The following is a 15859-nucleotide window of genomic DNA, read 5'->3' as shown; positions in this document are numbered from 1 at the left end:
GCACCTTGCAGTTCATTGTCCCATTCCAGCTTTAGCCCAGGCAGTCCCACCCTGCTTGTTTTTCTCTCTGCAGCCCACGGTGTTTGTCCTCCTGGGCTGAGATTTGGATCATTTGTCCTTGGTGCCCAGCTGGAGCAGGAATTGTTTTGTCTCCCTGCTCTGTGCACAGAGCTCACCATCCCATAATATGAAGCCCAGACCCACACACTAAAGCAGCATAGAATCTGAAAAATAGAAAAGAATATAAGTATTTTATATATGCAGAATATAAAAAATATAAACCCTGAGGCATCGTGGCTCCTGCAGGAGAGCCCTGGAGGGGCTGGAGCGTGTCCAGGGCAGGGAACGGAGCTGGGAAGGGGCTGGAGCCCCAGGAGGGGCTGAGGGAGCTGGGAAGGGGCTGAGGCTGGAGCAAAGGAGGCTCAGGGGCCCTTGTGGCTCTGCACAAGTCCCTGCCAGGAGGGCACAGCCGGGGGGTCGGGCTCTGCTCCCAGGGCACAGGGACAGGAGCAGAGGGAACGGCCTCAGGCTGGGCCAGGGCAGGCTCAGCTGGGACAGCAGCAGCAATTTGCCCATGGAAAGGGAGCTCAGGCCTTGGCAGGGGCTGCCCAGGGAGCTTTGCAGTGCCCATCCCTGGGGGGATTTGAGAGCTGTGCAGATGTGGCACTTGGGGACATGGGGACTGCTGGACTCAGCAGTGCTGGGTTAAAGTTGGACTCCATGACCTTCAATGTCACTTCCAACCTAAATGATTCTCAGATTCTACTGGTTTTAACTGGAAAAGGAAACAGCCCCCTGACACATCAAAACATTGATACATTCACAACCAAAAAGACAAGAGAACACACACAAAACTGTGGTAGCAAAATTCTTTACTAATAAAATATCAAACATGGAACTGTTGGCTCAACACTCTTATGTTCTATGCAAATAATACATTGTCACACCCTTGAAAGGAACATTGCATTGTCACCTGCACACATCCAGGAGGAGCAGCATCCCTGTCACATCCAGCACACGCCAGGAGCCCTTTTCTCCCCTTCCATTCTGAAATAAGGCAAAAATTCCATTGCAAAAATCCACTTCTGTATTTTCAGAAGTGCCTGGGAGGGTTGTGCCTCCTCAATAAGTCTGAGTCAGAGGAGCTGCGAGACCAAATCCTTTGTGCACAGATTTGAAAATCCTAATTTAAACTAAGAATGTGTTAGTTGATGAATTAGGGTTGTGGGGGGAAAAAAAGTATTAATTTTTATGCATCCAAAAACTGATCTTGGAAGAAATAGAGTGTGCTGAAATGCAACCAACTCTAAGACACTGCCAGCTCTGCTGATTTCTGTATTCCTCCCAACTTAGAAGCAGTGGGGTAACTTTCAGATGACATTTTCAAAGCTATTCATTTAAAAAATAATAAACATTTAATGAACTTCTAACCCAGAATGCATAAAAACATTGGGGTAGTGCTCAACTTCTGCAGACAAACTGCCCCCAGATTGCCTGAATTATTTTATCAGCCTATACAAAATTTAAAAAACAAGTATATGTACACTGCAGTATTGTGTTTGCAGTTCTACTTACATTTCTGATTGTTTTGTGATGGCCTTTCATAGGAAAATGAACCTAATTTTGCAAAAGGCCACTAATACTGTTTTGATTGTTTTAAAATTCATTATCTGAGGCCTCACCTGCAAAAGTTTAATTTAATTTAGCTGATACATCTAAACTCACTAGCACAGTGGCTTTGTTTAAACAAATGGATTTGCCTTACATGCAATCATCTGCTTTTTGTTAAATCACATTTTCCAGCAGGGTAAGTTTATGTTTTAAGTAATTAATTACTCAATTAATATATTCTTATTCAAAGCAGCCTAGGGAGCAGGGGAAGGGTTTATTCTGGAGAAAAGGAGGCTCAGGGGGATTTCACTGCACTCCAGAACTCCCTGGCAGGAGGGTGTGGTGGGATGGGACCTGGTCCCTTCTCCCAAGTGAAAAGCAGCAGGACAAGAAGAAATGGCTTCGAGTTGCACCAGGGGAGGTTTAGATTGAATTTATGAAAAATTTCTTCACAGAAAGGGTGGTAAAGCACAGGAACAGGCAGCCCAAGGAAGTGATGGAACCACTGTCCCTGAAAGTGTTAAAAAATGTGTACATGTGGTGCTTAGGGACACCTTTTGGGGCTAATGGTTGGACTCAGGGAACTTGCAGGTTTTTTCCCAACCTAAACAATTCTGTGATCCTGTGAATTACAGGATCAGTTTCTCATTTGCACAAGGAAAATAATTACACTGAGGAAAATTCTGTGCAGCAACTGAAAGCTTTCACTTGGGAAACCACTCTGCAAAGAGGAGAGGAGCAAAAATATCCCTGAAAATCTGAATCCCTGACATTTCAACCCGAACTCATCTGCTCCTCAGCAGAGCTTCAGCAGGGACAAATTAAATACTTTGGAGACTGATGTGGGGACAAAGCATCCTGAAGGCAGCGACAGAGACATCCTGCACAGGTCACTGGAAATGACAATTCCATCTCCCTGGAAACGCTGCCAGGATGGTTTCAGCACCTTGTGTCAGGTCCTGGTTCCCAATCCAGCAGAGATGGGTTCATGGAGCCACAGAATGGTTGGGGTTGGGGTTGGGGTTGGGATTGAGGTTGGGTTTGGGTTTGGGGTTGGGGTTGGGTTGCAGGGAGCCTTAAAGAACATCCATTCCCACCCCTTTGCCACAGACAGGGACATCTTCCACTGGAGTTTAACCCCAAAAATGCAGAGGTTGAGTCTGCAGAAGAACAGTCAGCAGCTGGATTCAAGTAATTTAGAATATTCCTGGGTTCAAATAAAAGCCCCAGCCAAGAGGTCAAGCCACCTTCAAGGGTGACTTTTTTTATGCTGATGCAAAGCCACAAACTGCTGGCACCAGGCACAGAGGTGGGAGAGAGACCTGCAATTGACACTGCAGGATTATTTCATTTTTATAATATTATTTTTATGACTGTATTGCTACCTGTGAGAACAAGAAGAGAGCATCAGGCTGATGATGCTGTCCCAGCTCACAGAGCTCTGCCCCTCCAGACAAGGAGCTAGCAATGACCAGGGTAAATTCCTTTCTGCTCACCATTTTTCCATAAATTAAAGGAATAACCAGCTTGCACCTTGGGAACAACAGCAATGAATGGCACAAAATATTTCTGCATATTACATGGAAAGAATAGTGATTAAAAGGATGTTGGCTTGGCTTTATCAGTCTGACCCATCGTGCCTTCTGAAGGCAGCAAAAGTATTCAAAAATAGCTGAATTTTAAGCAAAATTCAGCTATTTAGATATTTTAATTCTTTAAATGAAATATTAAAATTTTATTAAAGAAGCTTAAAATGAAAAAGACCATTCTTCTGACAAACAAATAAACATTGTTTCTTTCATCATCAGTGGTCAAAAATACGTACATGATCTTGGGTTACACCAGAGGAAAATAAATAATATGACAATTATTAAACACTTCTCAGGATCTTCTTGCTGAAAATATTTACCCTGATCTTCAGACGCAGGCAAGTAAAATGAGATACTTGGAAAATCCTTGCCAAGGAGTATAAGGAACGGAAAGGAAAGGAAAGGAAAGGAAAGGAAAAGGAAAAGGAAAAGGAAAAGGAAAAGGAAAAGGAAAAGGAAAAGAAAGGAAATTTCAAGGAAAGGAAAGGAAATTTCAAGGAAAGGAAAGGAAATTTCAAGGAAAGGAAATTTCAAGGAAAGGAAATTTCAAGGAAAGGAAAGAAAGGAAAGGAAAGGAAAGGAAAGGAAAGGAAAGGAAAGGAAAGGAAAGGAAAGGAAAGGAAAGGAAAGGAAAGGAAAGGAAAGGAAAGGAAAGGAAAGGAAAGGAAAGGAAAGGAAAGGAAAGGAAAGGAAAGGAAAGGAAAGGAAAGGAAAGGAAAGGAAAGGAAAGGAGAAAAGAAAGAAAGAAAGAAAAGGAAGAATCATTCTTTTCGATGAAAAGAAACAATAAAAATAAATAACCCCAAAATAATAAAAGGTTTTCCTTCCTTTCTTCCATGCTGGATGTTGGATCCCCTCAGCTCCCCTTGGAAACAGCTCCACTTTCACTGCTTTTTAGAAAAAACCCTTCCCACAGACATTACAGGCATTCCATGCTGATAACACTGACCTGTGTTATCAGCTCTAACTGTGCCTGCAGGAAAATCAAACAGGACCATTGCATAAGGGAGGATTTCTCAGCTCCTTTCTCCCTCCTCAGAGCCCTGAGGGATTTTTCAGCATCTGCTGTAAAGACCCTTCTCCTTATCTCTGAAACTTATAATCATCCCAGAGATTTCATGAGTCTTTGCCTGGGAATGAAATAAGAAATAGGGCTCCCAGCCTGAGTGATTACTTGAGCACATTTTCCACTAGGTCTTGTTATCAAAAGAGAAAAATCCTCCTGTCTCCTCCCTCACACACCCAGTTTCTCTTTGGGAAAAAAAAAAAAAGTCTAAATCACTGTAAGTGACTCTAGTTTAGCCTTGGCAAGCCATTCACAGCAGCTCTCAGGCAATCAAAGTGAGACACAAATATAAAAGATGTCTCCAGGGTCTATTTTAATAGGAAGAGCAGACACCCTGCACTGGCTCCATCACTGGATTATTTTCAGCAGGAAGCACACAGACAAGGAAACAGCTGCAGCAGCTTCTACACCTCCACCAGGTGACCTGCACTGCCCAAGGTTGTCCTGAGAGCATTGCATGGGCAAATTCTACCATCTCTGCAAAAAATAAAATAAAATTGGTGCAGACTGAAGGAGGGATCTGTGCCAGGATGCAGCTCAGCCCGCTCAGAGCTGGCTGCAAGGGCAGGGCTGCAGCTCCCTATGCCAGGAGGGAGCATCCTGACAGCTACAAATGTCATCCTTAAATGCCTGCACAGATGGGTGCAGTAATTCATCAAGGAGATGGTGCAGATTTTATTCCCTGAACAAAAGTGCTTTGACTTTTTTTTTTGTTTGGCACAGCAGAAATGTTTCCAGGCCTCTGGCAGCAAGATTTGGAGGGTGGGTTAGCAGGCCTGGATGTTTCAGGAATAAAAAATTGTAACTTGGGATGCACAGAGGTGGGAGTGAATGGAGAGAAGGAGGTTTGCAGGTTCTTGGGCAGAAATAGGGAATTTTTTCACAGAAAGGGTGGTTGAGCACTGGAAGGGGCTGCCCAGGGAGGTGCTCAAGGAATGACTGGATGTGGGAAATCATTGCCAAAAAGGATTTGAAAAGAAAAGGAAAGGAAGGAAAGGAATGACTGGATTGGGAAATCATCGGGCACTGGAAGGAGCTGCCCAGGGAGGTGCTCAAGGAATGACTGGGTGTGGCACTCAGTGCTCTGGTTTAGCTGACCAGGTGGTGTTTAGTCAAAGGTTTGACTCAATGATCTTGGAGATCTTTTCCAATTAACCATTCTCTGATCCTGTGATCAAAACCATACTTAAGAAATAACCATTTCTAAAGCCTTTAACATGGCAGAGCTTGAGTTAATTGGGATTTTGCTGGAGTGGGGAGCAGCCCTGTAAAAGCAGAGAATTTCAGTCTGTTCAGTGAGGCAGGGCACGTGCTAGAGCACTCCTCCTTGAGTGGCTGCCACCAAGAGGTTCCAGTAGCTCAGCTGCTCAGCTGGTTTTATCCCATGGCACGTCACGATTTTCCTGAAGCGAGGAACAGAGAACCTGATCCTTTCTGGGAAGAATGTCTGCTCCGAGTGAAGCTCCTCCAGCTGAATTTTTAATTTGTCCAGGCACAGCCCTATGAACACATCCTCCAGTTTAATGAAGGGAACGCTCTCAGAAATGTTATAGATCTGGCTGGCTACGTCGCTGGATAAAACATATCCAGTCCCGGAACAAAACGGGGGGTAGGTTGCTCCTGGATACTCTTCCCTACTCACATACCACTTACTCCTTCTTGTCCTGATGGGGTACTCGTGCAGTTTTAAAAAGCCTGTGAAGAGCCCAGTGCTCTTCCTTTTCCTCAGGAGCAGCTCGGTGAGGTAAAACACGTTGACAAACACGTCCGTGTCGGTTTTCATGGCGAAGCTGGCCTGGGAACAAAACCTGTGGATCCACTCCATTCCCATCATGGTCTTCAGGGTCAGGTTGTAATAGGTGTCTGTAAAGTTCTTCTGGATGATGTCTCTGTATGTCTGGCCCTCAGCAGCCAGGCCAGCCTGCTGGCTGGGATCCCCAGGGCTCCCCAGCAGGAACAAGGTCACCAGGCGCTTCCCAGCCACCGTCCTCTCCCTGCCCCAGCTGTGCCTGATGGCCATCCTGGCATCCAGCTGCTGGGATGAGCATGCCACCAGCAGGACAAGGAAAGGAGGGTTCTTGTGGCAGTCAACATCTGGGAGCTGGGAGAAGTTCCCTTCCATCCTCCTGAAAGTCTCCGTGGGGAGCAGGTACCCCTGGCTGCTCTCACAGAACAGGCAGAACTCGGTCCAGGTGTGGAAAAGCCAGAGGCTGGCACTGCTGAGCCCCACCAGGCAGACAAACAGCCTGAACTTTCTGGAATCCATCTGAAAGGAACAAGAAGGAGCAGCACATCCATAAAAATAATCTCTGGCTCCTCTCAGTGCTCCGCTGCCAAGTCCCTGCGGGGATTTAAAGCCAGGTCAGCTCTAAAGGGAAGCTGCTGTTTGAGGGCACACCTGCATTTCTCCTCCTGTCACCCCCAGGAGATGTTCTGCTGGCAGATTCACACTTGGGCTTAACGTGAATCTGCCCTCCAGGCCAGTGTGTCCTCAGAAACCCACACAAGCCTGTCCACTGACACCAGGTTAGCCAGGCTGGTCCTTCAAGCCCCCTCTCCATTTTCAGCATCCGACAAACCAGGTTTAGACCCACCAGGGCCAGAGAAGGAGCAGGAAGGTGTGGCGAGATGGGGCTTGGTCTCTTCTCCCAGGTGAAAAGCAGCAGAACAAGAAGAAATGAAGCTGATGCTTCAAGCCCCCTCCCCATTTTCAGCATCCTACAAACCAGGTTTAGACCCACCAGGGCCAGAGAAGGAGCAGATTTATGTATCTGTCTCAGAGGGAAGAGAATAACAATTACAGTCTTTTGGTTTGTTGGGGTTTTTTGGGTTTTTTTGTTTGTTTGGGTTTTTTTTTTGTGGGTTTTGGAGGGTTTTTTTAATTGTTTTTTGGGGGGTTTTGGGGGGTTTTTTGTTTGTTTGTTTCAGTTTGGTTTTGTTTTTTGTTTTGGTTTGGTTTGGTTTTTTGGGTTTTTTTTTTTGGTTTACATACCATGTTTTTCCATTTGTGCCTGTGTCCCAGAGCCAGCAGCTGTCCCAGGGTCACACCCAGCCAGGCTCCTCTCATCTTCATCACCTTTGTGTCCCGTGGGGCTCTTGCACCAACCCAGAAACAGCTCCTGATCCTTTTGCTGGAGGGGCCATGAGTCACATTTCTGAAGTTGGGTCAGCTGCTCTAAAAAAGATAAAAGAGCCAAAACAGCAGTGGGTCACATTGTTTGGATGTTTCAGCCTGTGCAGAGTTTGAGTGACTCACCAGGACATGCTGAGGTGAGAAGGGACTTCTCCTATTCCCCTTCCCTTTTTACGTGAGAACCATCCAAACAACAGCAATGCTCACTCCTCTAACCTTCAATGAGATCAATGAGCTGGACATCTGGCTATAAATCTAATAGAAATTTTGAGTGAGAGAAAAACTATCAAAGCAACCCCCAAATCCTTACAGTGCCAAAAATATGACACATCTCCATGAATTAACCTGGTGAGAAGGGTTTAAGGCTTGAGTTGCTCATTCCAGTGAGCCACAGGCTCTCCTACTTCTGTTTTAGAGCTCTAGGATGGGGCAGTTTTTACCAGGGCAAGGGCAGCCCTTCCACCTTCCCCCTTCTTCACAAGGAATTGTACCTGGCTCCCCAGCTGGAAACACATCAAACCAAGTTGAACCACGGCCAGAGCTGCAGATTTCATGGAAATTTGATCTTTGCCTTCTGACCAGGAATTTTCCGTGTAGACTCTCCCAAATCACCTCGGTGCCTTCCTTTTGCTCAAATTCCCCTTTCCAGGCAATCAAAGGTTTTGCATTGCAGGATTTAAACTCATTTTAAAGTCCAGCCAGGTGTCCCTGGAACCAAATCCTGCTCATTTACCCCCAAGAAGACTCCCATTGACTTCTGTGAATTCTCAAAAGCATGAAACAAGGAGAATGGAGTCTTGGTTTACTGGAACTGCTCCCACAGTGAAGTGCATTTTTGCAATGATTCACTAATCAATTTTGACAATATTTCAAAAGTTCACATTTCTTCTGGCACTTAAATTTTAATTCACTTTATCCTTAAATAGAGTAATTCTCAGATCTGATTTTTTTCTTGTATTTATAGCTCACAGTAGTCTTGTAATTAACTTTACGAGTGCTTTAGTTAAATACATATGTAAAATTGTGTGAGATTATACCTATGCAGTTATATTATATGTACATACAAAAAATTAAACAAAAATCTGCTCTGCATCTGTTCTCACATTTTTCAGTGGCCTGGGAGGAAGCACATGAATAACCTGAATTGTGTTTTCAGGACAGGAAGGTGTTTTGAGGTTGACAATGGAGATGTAGAGAGGCTTTTTCCTGTCACCAGCTACAGAAGACTGTTTGAGAGTCTGATATTTCTCTGTTACAGAAATTCCAGAACATGTACAAACCAAACACTGAACTAAGGAAACAATGGAGAGCAACATTCTGTTAAAACCCATTAAAACCTTTCCACAAATGTGCAAGGTGCCATAACACACAACAACCATTTTACAAGACTTCAGTAGAATCAGACTAATGTAAAATGACCATTACTTACTTTTGTTTCCAGCACTGCTAACAGATATAAAAAAACTTCTAAAATGTCCTTGTTTTGGACAGCTGGGTGAGCAGCCTCCCACCTTTACAATTTTTTCTTTCCAACCAAATTGCTTTCCCCTCTCAGCCCATGTGTGAAGGAGCACAGCTTGCACACACACAAAATCACACAAACACACACAGCTGGGCAATGCAAGTGCTGCCAAATGCATGAAAATTGTAAACATTTTATTTTAGAAGCTTTGCAAGTGGCACAGGTATCCATGTGTCCTCTCCCAGCAGGTCCCTGTGTGGGGATCAAGGGGTGGGCAGTGGCCTTGATAAGAAGAACCATGGAATGGTTTGGGTTGGAAAGGACCTTAAACATCACCCAGTGCCATGGCAGGGACACCTTCCACTGTCCCAGGCTGCTCCAAACCCAATGTCCAACCTGGCATTCACTGGGAGAACTCCAAGGGAAAGGGGTGACAGACACACAAGCTGCTTCCTCCTCTTGCCAAAGCCATTTTTCTCCAAAAACCATCCATTCAATCCTTGCTTTCAGATGAACAGGGGTGTTTCTGAACACTAAAATTGTTCCTGAACACTAAAACCATTTTATATTAATGCAGTCAGGGCAGTTCCTTGGAGCCCTGAAGTTTCTCTGTCAAGGAATTAAATCACCCTGGTGCTGTCTCCTTCCCCCTGAGATGCTGAGCCCCCTCCCATCCCCATTTTGCATCAAAACAAATATTTCTGCTTTTCTATAAAGACCTTTTGCATGATGAAATATTTGATTTTTCTCTGTGCTTTCAGTCAGAAATCAGGAGTTTTAATTATCTCAATGCAATTTCCATCTCTTGTTGTTTCAACTGCAAAATATTTGCCAAAAAATTGCCTGTTTCATATCCTAGAGACTTTTCTTAAGTTGACTGGCACTTCATGGGTCTCTGCAGCTGTGGCTTGCATGGAATCCTGGCACCAAACCATGTGGGAGCTGCAGCCTCTTCTCACACTCACCTGAAATGAACACATTAAAAACAGACTCTGCTCTCTCCCAGAAGACTAAGGGGAGCTGAAATGTTTTATTCTCTTTGTTATTTATCAAATCCCTCCTTTTTCTTGAGATTGTCTCTTTTAGACAGGTCACAACACTTCATTTTTCAGCACAAAGTGTTACAAGTGAACACAAACAAGTAAACACTGCCATGGTTACAGATGACTCCACAAATGCATTTTGTAGCAGTCTCCAGCTTGGTAGCCATGAGTTAAGCCAACCTCATCCAAGAGTTTTCTTCTTTCTGTCACCCTTTTTTTGCTTTTTCTATCCATATTTGTCTGCTGGGCTTCAAACTCATCCCTGGTGTAAGTGCAACCTTCTTGTCCTATAATAATAATAATTTTTTCCTTAAGGCCATGTGGTTCTGTGGAGCCTCAACATGCCTTGAGAACTTATCCAGCAATTAATTACATTCAATATTTTAGCTACTTGAAATTTTCCAAGGAATTTTTATGTCAAATCCCTCAGTGAAACTCCAAAGGTGTTTTTGGCAAACAAAGACTTTGGTGAACTATGGAGATACAGATATGAGCAATACTCCAGTTGCAAGGCTGTTCATTCTTTATCCTCAATTTCATTCTGGCTGGGGGTAATAATTTACGTTTAATAGTGTAATTAATTCTTTCTGCCTTTCTTGTGGCCAGCATGGAGTGTGTAAATCCCACTGGATTCCCAAGGCCTTGCTAACTTGTCCCACAATTCCTGCTATAAAACAAGATCCTCTGATGACATTCCTAGAGGAGCTCCAAAGCATGGAAATATTTGATTTGGAAATATTTGATTTAGTAATATTCTCACTACTTCTTTTGCCATGTTGGTGCAACAGGGAAATGCTTCAGGCCACCCAGAACGGGGATCCACTAAAAGAAGTTTACAGCTCTCTCTGCATGGAAGTTCTGTAAAGCCAATTTGCCAACAATCTCCAGGAGAGTTTCTACATTTGATAACCTCCATCCCTACTTTATTCCCTCAGAAACTATTCCTTGTCCAGCAGGGATGACTGCCCATCCACCAGGGTGAAATTTAGAATATAATGTTCTGATTAACTGAATTTTTGTGCTATATTCTGGTTTAGCATCTCTGCAGCTCTGTGGCTGTGACTGCTCGCAAACAGCTGGGCCAGCCTTGGCATGAGGGAATAATTCAAAAGATTTCACAGGATCTAGGAAGCCCAAAGCTGGAGATCTCATCAGGGCTTTTTAAATTTGAAAGCAGCCTGAGTACCATCAGGCCATATAATAAAGTATTTCTGTATTTAAAAGTATTTATGTATTTAAAAGTATTTCTCACTATAAACTATATATGGCTATTACTATAGAAAATATTTAAAATTCTATAAAAAGGGTGAAACAATAATTCAAAATTCCTTTAAATCTATTACAGTGAGCCATTCAAAATTTATTTATTTATTTAAGTTGTTTTGTTTTTTTTTTTTTTTAGTGTGTTTATGAGTATTTTGGGTAATTTAGCAATTTTTGGGCTACTTAGCAATTTTATTAATTGCTCCTGAGTCTTGTACTAACTGATGATCTTTACTTTTAACATTTTTGACTGGCAAAATTGGAATTCACCAACAACCTGTACCTTAGAATTTTCTTAATCTCAGGTAATGAGCCTTTTCAATGTTTTAATTTTAAAGGATACTGGTTTTGTCTTACCAGGCTATTGTCTGATTTAATTTGGTTCTCACAGATTCTGCTCTTTTTGATTTTCCAGGAATCTCCCCGGCCCACAAAATGGGGATTACTGCATCCTTAATTCTCTCTGGGATAGGTTCAGATTGGGAAGTCAGTGTGACATAAAAATTGAAGTTTACATGTATTTAGATGCAGGGATTCTAATTTGAATGTCTCCTTCCTGCAACTTGATTTTTGTACTCAATTTTCCCAGTAAGTTTTTCCTTAATAACAGTTTTTGGAGAGTTAGACAGGGACAAAAAATGATGGGTTATTTATAATTTTTCTAGTTTGAACTTAACTGGTTTGAAAAAGGGCAGAGTTCACAAGTTCCAGTGGCACCAAAAATTGTGATGGAGACATCCCTAAACTTCCCTTGCATTTAATACTGAATAATTGATATTTAATACTGAATAATTGGTATTTAATACTGAGTAATTGGTATTTAATACTGAGTAATTGGTATTTAATACTGAATAATTGGTTCCTGTGCCTACTAAAAATTCCAGGTTTGCATTTCTTTGGGTGGCTGCTACCAGAGACTCTCCTGTTCCCATGAGAGGCTTTGGAGGAGTCCTGGGTTTTACCTGAGCCTAATCCTGCTTCCAATATTTATATTTATTTTGTAATTTGTGTATTGGTTAATTCCCAATCTTCCTAATGAAGATTGAAGACCTGAACCCCTTCCCTTTTCACAGGACTCCTCCCTGGGGGTAAGAATTTTTTGCTGTTTTCTTTATAATTGCTATAATCTTTTCTTTTCTTTTATAATTGCTATAATCTTTTTTTTCTTTTCTTTTTTTTCTTTTCTTTTCTTTTCTTTTCTTTTCTTTTCTTTTCTTTTCTTTTCTTTTCTTTTCTTTTCTTTTCTTTTCTTTTCTTCTCTTCTCTTCTCTTCCCTTTTCCTTTTCCTTTTCCTTTTCCTTTTCCTTTTCCTTTTCCTTTTCCTTTCCTTTTCACATTTTGATACATTGTCCGTACAATATCACGTAGTTTACCTGTATTAAAACCATCAATTTCTTGGCTTTTTGGTAGTTTTATTCTAATTCATCTGAGCATTGTCCTATGAAAATAAGAGCCAGGCAACTTTTACCTTCCTCCCAAACGTCTTCTTATCTTTATTTCTCTCTTATCCGTGCCTGCAGCTGCCCCTTTCAGTTCTCTATGCACAGGACTTTACAGTTAAGTCTTAAACTTTCATTTTTCACTTACAATCTAAATGCTGGTAACTGTTCCACCAAAACATTAGAAAACCAGGTTTCAAAATCTCTGGTTTTAAAATACCAGAATGCCAAGTTTTAAAATACCAAAGTAACACATATTTAAAATATTCAAACACTAAGCTCCAAAATACCAAAGCAACCCAGTTTCAAAATATTAGAATACCAAGTTCCAAAATACTAAAATAATTCTGCCTCAAAATACCAGAACATCAAGCTTCAAAATATCAAAGTAACCCAAGATATTCAAGATATTAAATTCTAAAACACCCAATTCCAAAATACCCATTTTCAGGTGTCTTATGTGGGCAGGATTCCCAAACTCAAGAGAATGCCTCAATGTCACAGTGGGATCCTACCTGTGTCCCAAAGGAATCTGGGGGAATCTCTGATTTTCTCCAGCATGGAAAATCCCAGAGCCTCAGGGGACACCAGGCTGTTGTCCCGTGTGGGTTCACCAGAAATGGCACCGAAATTGACAGGAATAAACTCTTCTAACTTTCTTTCTGTTCCTTTTTTTTACATAATTTGCCAAAAACCCTGGAGATATCAATTTTAAAAAGGAACTTTTCTTACCTTTTCTGGGGCAGAGCTGCTGTCAGGCTCAGCAGATGGCTGCTGATGGTTTGCACCCAGGTCAAACACAAACCAGCCAGGGAAAAACCCAAATCACAAATGAGCAAAAGTGCTTTGGGCCACCTGCAAAAGTCCTCGCTTTGTAAAAAGACTCAAACAGCCCCAAAATCAGAGGCACAGCTCAAGAGTGGGACCAGCAGCTCCAAACTCAGATCCTGCAGTTGAAGCCAGCAGCATTATTCCCTTTTGCCTTTCCTAATCACTGAATGGAACATATGCCCTGGTATAAGGACTGCTAAAAGCTGCTAACTCCCAATTTTCCTTGGAATAAAGCCCCTAAATTGCTTTTTCATAAGCTCAGCATGACAGAGAGAAGGATTAAGCACACATAGATAATAAGAAAATGTCAAGAACAGCAGGAAACATTTTTTTTTTTTCCTAAATGCAAGAGTTTCAGAGGAGCAAGGGACAGTCTGGAGCTCTCCAAAATGACATTTCTGCTGATGCAATGGCTTCAGCAGCGCCTGGCTCACCAGCTTTATGAATTAACAGTGTGCTCACCCAAACTGGCAGGCAAAAAGGGTGGAAACCCCCCCAAAAAAAGAGCAGGACGAAAGGAAAAACTTTTTGTGCTGTATTTTCTGAACCTTTTGCCCTTTGATACCTCTCACCAGCCTCTTCTCCACACACACCAGTTTCTATCACTTCAGCACTGAGTTGCTGGGGTCATTATTTATGCCAAATCCTCTCCCTTTTTCTGTCTTTCTGGTTTTTTTCTTCTTTTTTTGTGTGTGTGGTTTTTGTTTTTTGGTTTTTCTTTTTTTGTGAGGTTTTTTTTGGTTTGTTTTTTGTTTCATTTCATTTCTTTTTACATTATTTGCCAAAAATCCATTCCAGTGGGTTTTTGGCGAGTAATGTAAAAAGAGGCAACAGAAAGAAAGTTAGAAAAGTCTATTCCTGCCAATTTTGGTGCCATTTCTGGTGAACCCACACGGGTTTTTTGTTTGGTTGGGTTTTTATTTTTTTTTATTTGGGGGGGTTAGTTTTTTTGGGGTTTTTTAGTTTTGTTTTGATTGGTTGGGTTGGTGGTTTTTGGTTTGGTTTTTTTTTGTTTGGGTTTTTGTTTATTTTGTTGTGGGTTTGTTTTCGTCTCGATTCTTTTCATTTCTTTGGTTTTTCTCCCATTTTTTCCTCCCGGGCCTGCTGTGATGGGATCTGCATGGAAAAAAGGGGTTTTATTTTAATCTTTCCATGCTTAAAATGAGCCTCTGGTTCTACAGAAATGTTTTCTGTCCAGGCAGTGGCTCTGTCCCAGAGCCATCAATTAGAGAACAGATAGAAAAGGAGCATTACTATTGTGGATTTGCAAATCCCACTACGTGGCCTGGCTTATGCTCTGTCTTTATGTTACTAATACCCATTTAGCTGATTGACCCTGTGACTCCAACAGCAGATTGAATTTTCTTTGTGGAAGGTTGGGCTGGTTTTTCTTTACCACTTGGGGTTTTAATAAGGAGAGAATTAAGAATAATTATAAGAGAAATATGTATGGTTAAAAACAAGTGAATTATGAATTTTCTAGAGAAAGAAAAATCAGAGTGAGATGTTACATCCTAGATTAAAATGAAATATCATTTACCATATATGCAGACATATTCATGGCCAACATGGCCTAAACATTGGCACAGCTATAATAAACAAAGAAACATTTTTCACAGCAATCAAAGAAAAACCATGGTCAGAAAAAGGAGAAATTTCAAAATATAAATTGGTTAAAATTCAGGTTTAAAAAATTCAGGTTTAAAAAATTCAGGTTAAAAAATAGGTTTAAAGCTGGTTAAATTGCTCAGTACCTGAGCAAGAGTCTCTTCAAGTTTTCCTTCCTTGCCCTATGGTGCTGTGAGACTATTTCAGAAGAGACATGATCCACAATAACTGACCCACATTAACTCCTTAACCTCACCCATTCAGAGGCAAATTTGCACCATTTCCTCCTCTGAATTGTATTTTCTGTGCCACAGAGGGCACCTTACTGTTGGGTAACCACAGACCCAGCAGATTGCATAAACTCAACTTAAACACCTCAGGCACAGGGGGAGTCCTGCAGGCAACACTCCTCCATTTAACAGCTGCATCTTTGTTTTTGCAGGAGAAACAAACATTCCTGGGCCTCACCCACTCAGAAAAGTGTTTCCAACTCAGATCCAGAAGTGTCACCTTGGATGTGGAAATTTCCACATTATTAAATAATAATAATAATAATAATAATAATAATAATAATAATAATAATAATAATAATAATAATAATAATAATAATTATTATTATTATTATTATTATTATTATTATTATTATTATTATTTTGTTTTTATTTAAATGGTTGCAATGGCCAAGACCAGGTGTCCTTGGGTCCTGCCTCTGTCCCTACCCAGATGCCTAAAGGAAAAATCAAGATCATGGCAGGAGGGAAGGCCTTTGTGGCACAGGAATCTTTTGAATCAGAGGATGCATCTTCCTCCTTAT

At 41.7% G+C, this 15859-nt stretch overlaps 1 protein-coding gene across 3 annotated transcripts in view; it reads right to left on the bottom strand.

Annotated features, from left to right (window-relative positions):
• Positions 1–3948: 3948 nt before the first annotated feature.
• B3GALT5 (beta-1,3-galactosyltransferase 5) overlaps positions 3949–15859 on the bottom strand; it is a 36257-nt gene continuing 24346 nt past the window's right edge. For all 3 annotated transcript variants that reach the window (XM_030951949.1, XM_030951957.1, XM_030951940.1), the window contains exons 2-3: positions 7259–7441; positions 3949–6532 (exon numbers count right to left, since the gene is read on the bottom strand). In XM_030951949.1, the coding sequence (XP_030807809.1) occupies positions 5579–6532; positions 7259–7339 (1035 nt within the window). In that variant the 5' untranslated portion in view covers positions 7340–7441 and the 3' untranslated portion in view covers positions 3949–5578. The remainder of the gene's footprint in view (positions 6533–7258; positions 7442–15859) is intronic.

The sequence above is a fragment of the Camarhynchus parvulus genome, chromosome 1, assembly GCF_901933205.1.
Source record: "Camarhynchus parvulus chromosome 1, STF_HiC, whole genome shotgun sequence".
NCBI classification, from domain to species: Eukaryota; Metazoa; Chordata; class Aves; order Passeriformes; family Thraupidae; genus Camarhynchus; species Camarhynchus parvulus.
Note: the sequence above shows the minus strand (reverse complement) of the source record. Positions and strands in the feature narration are given on the sequence as shown.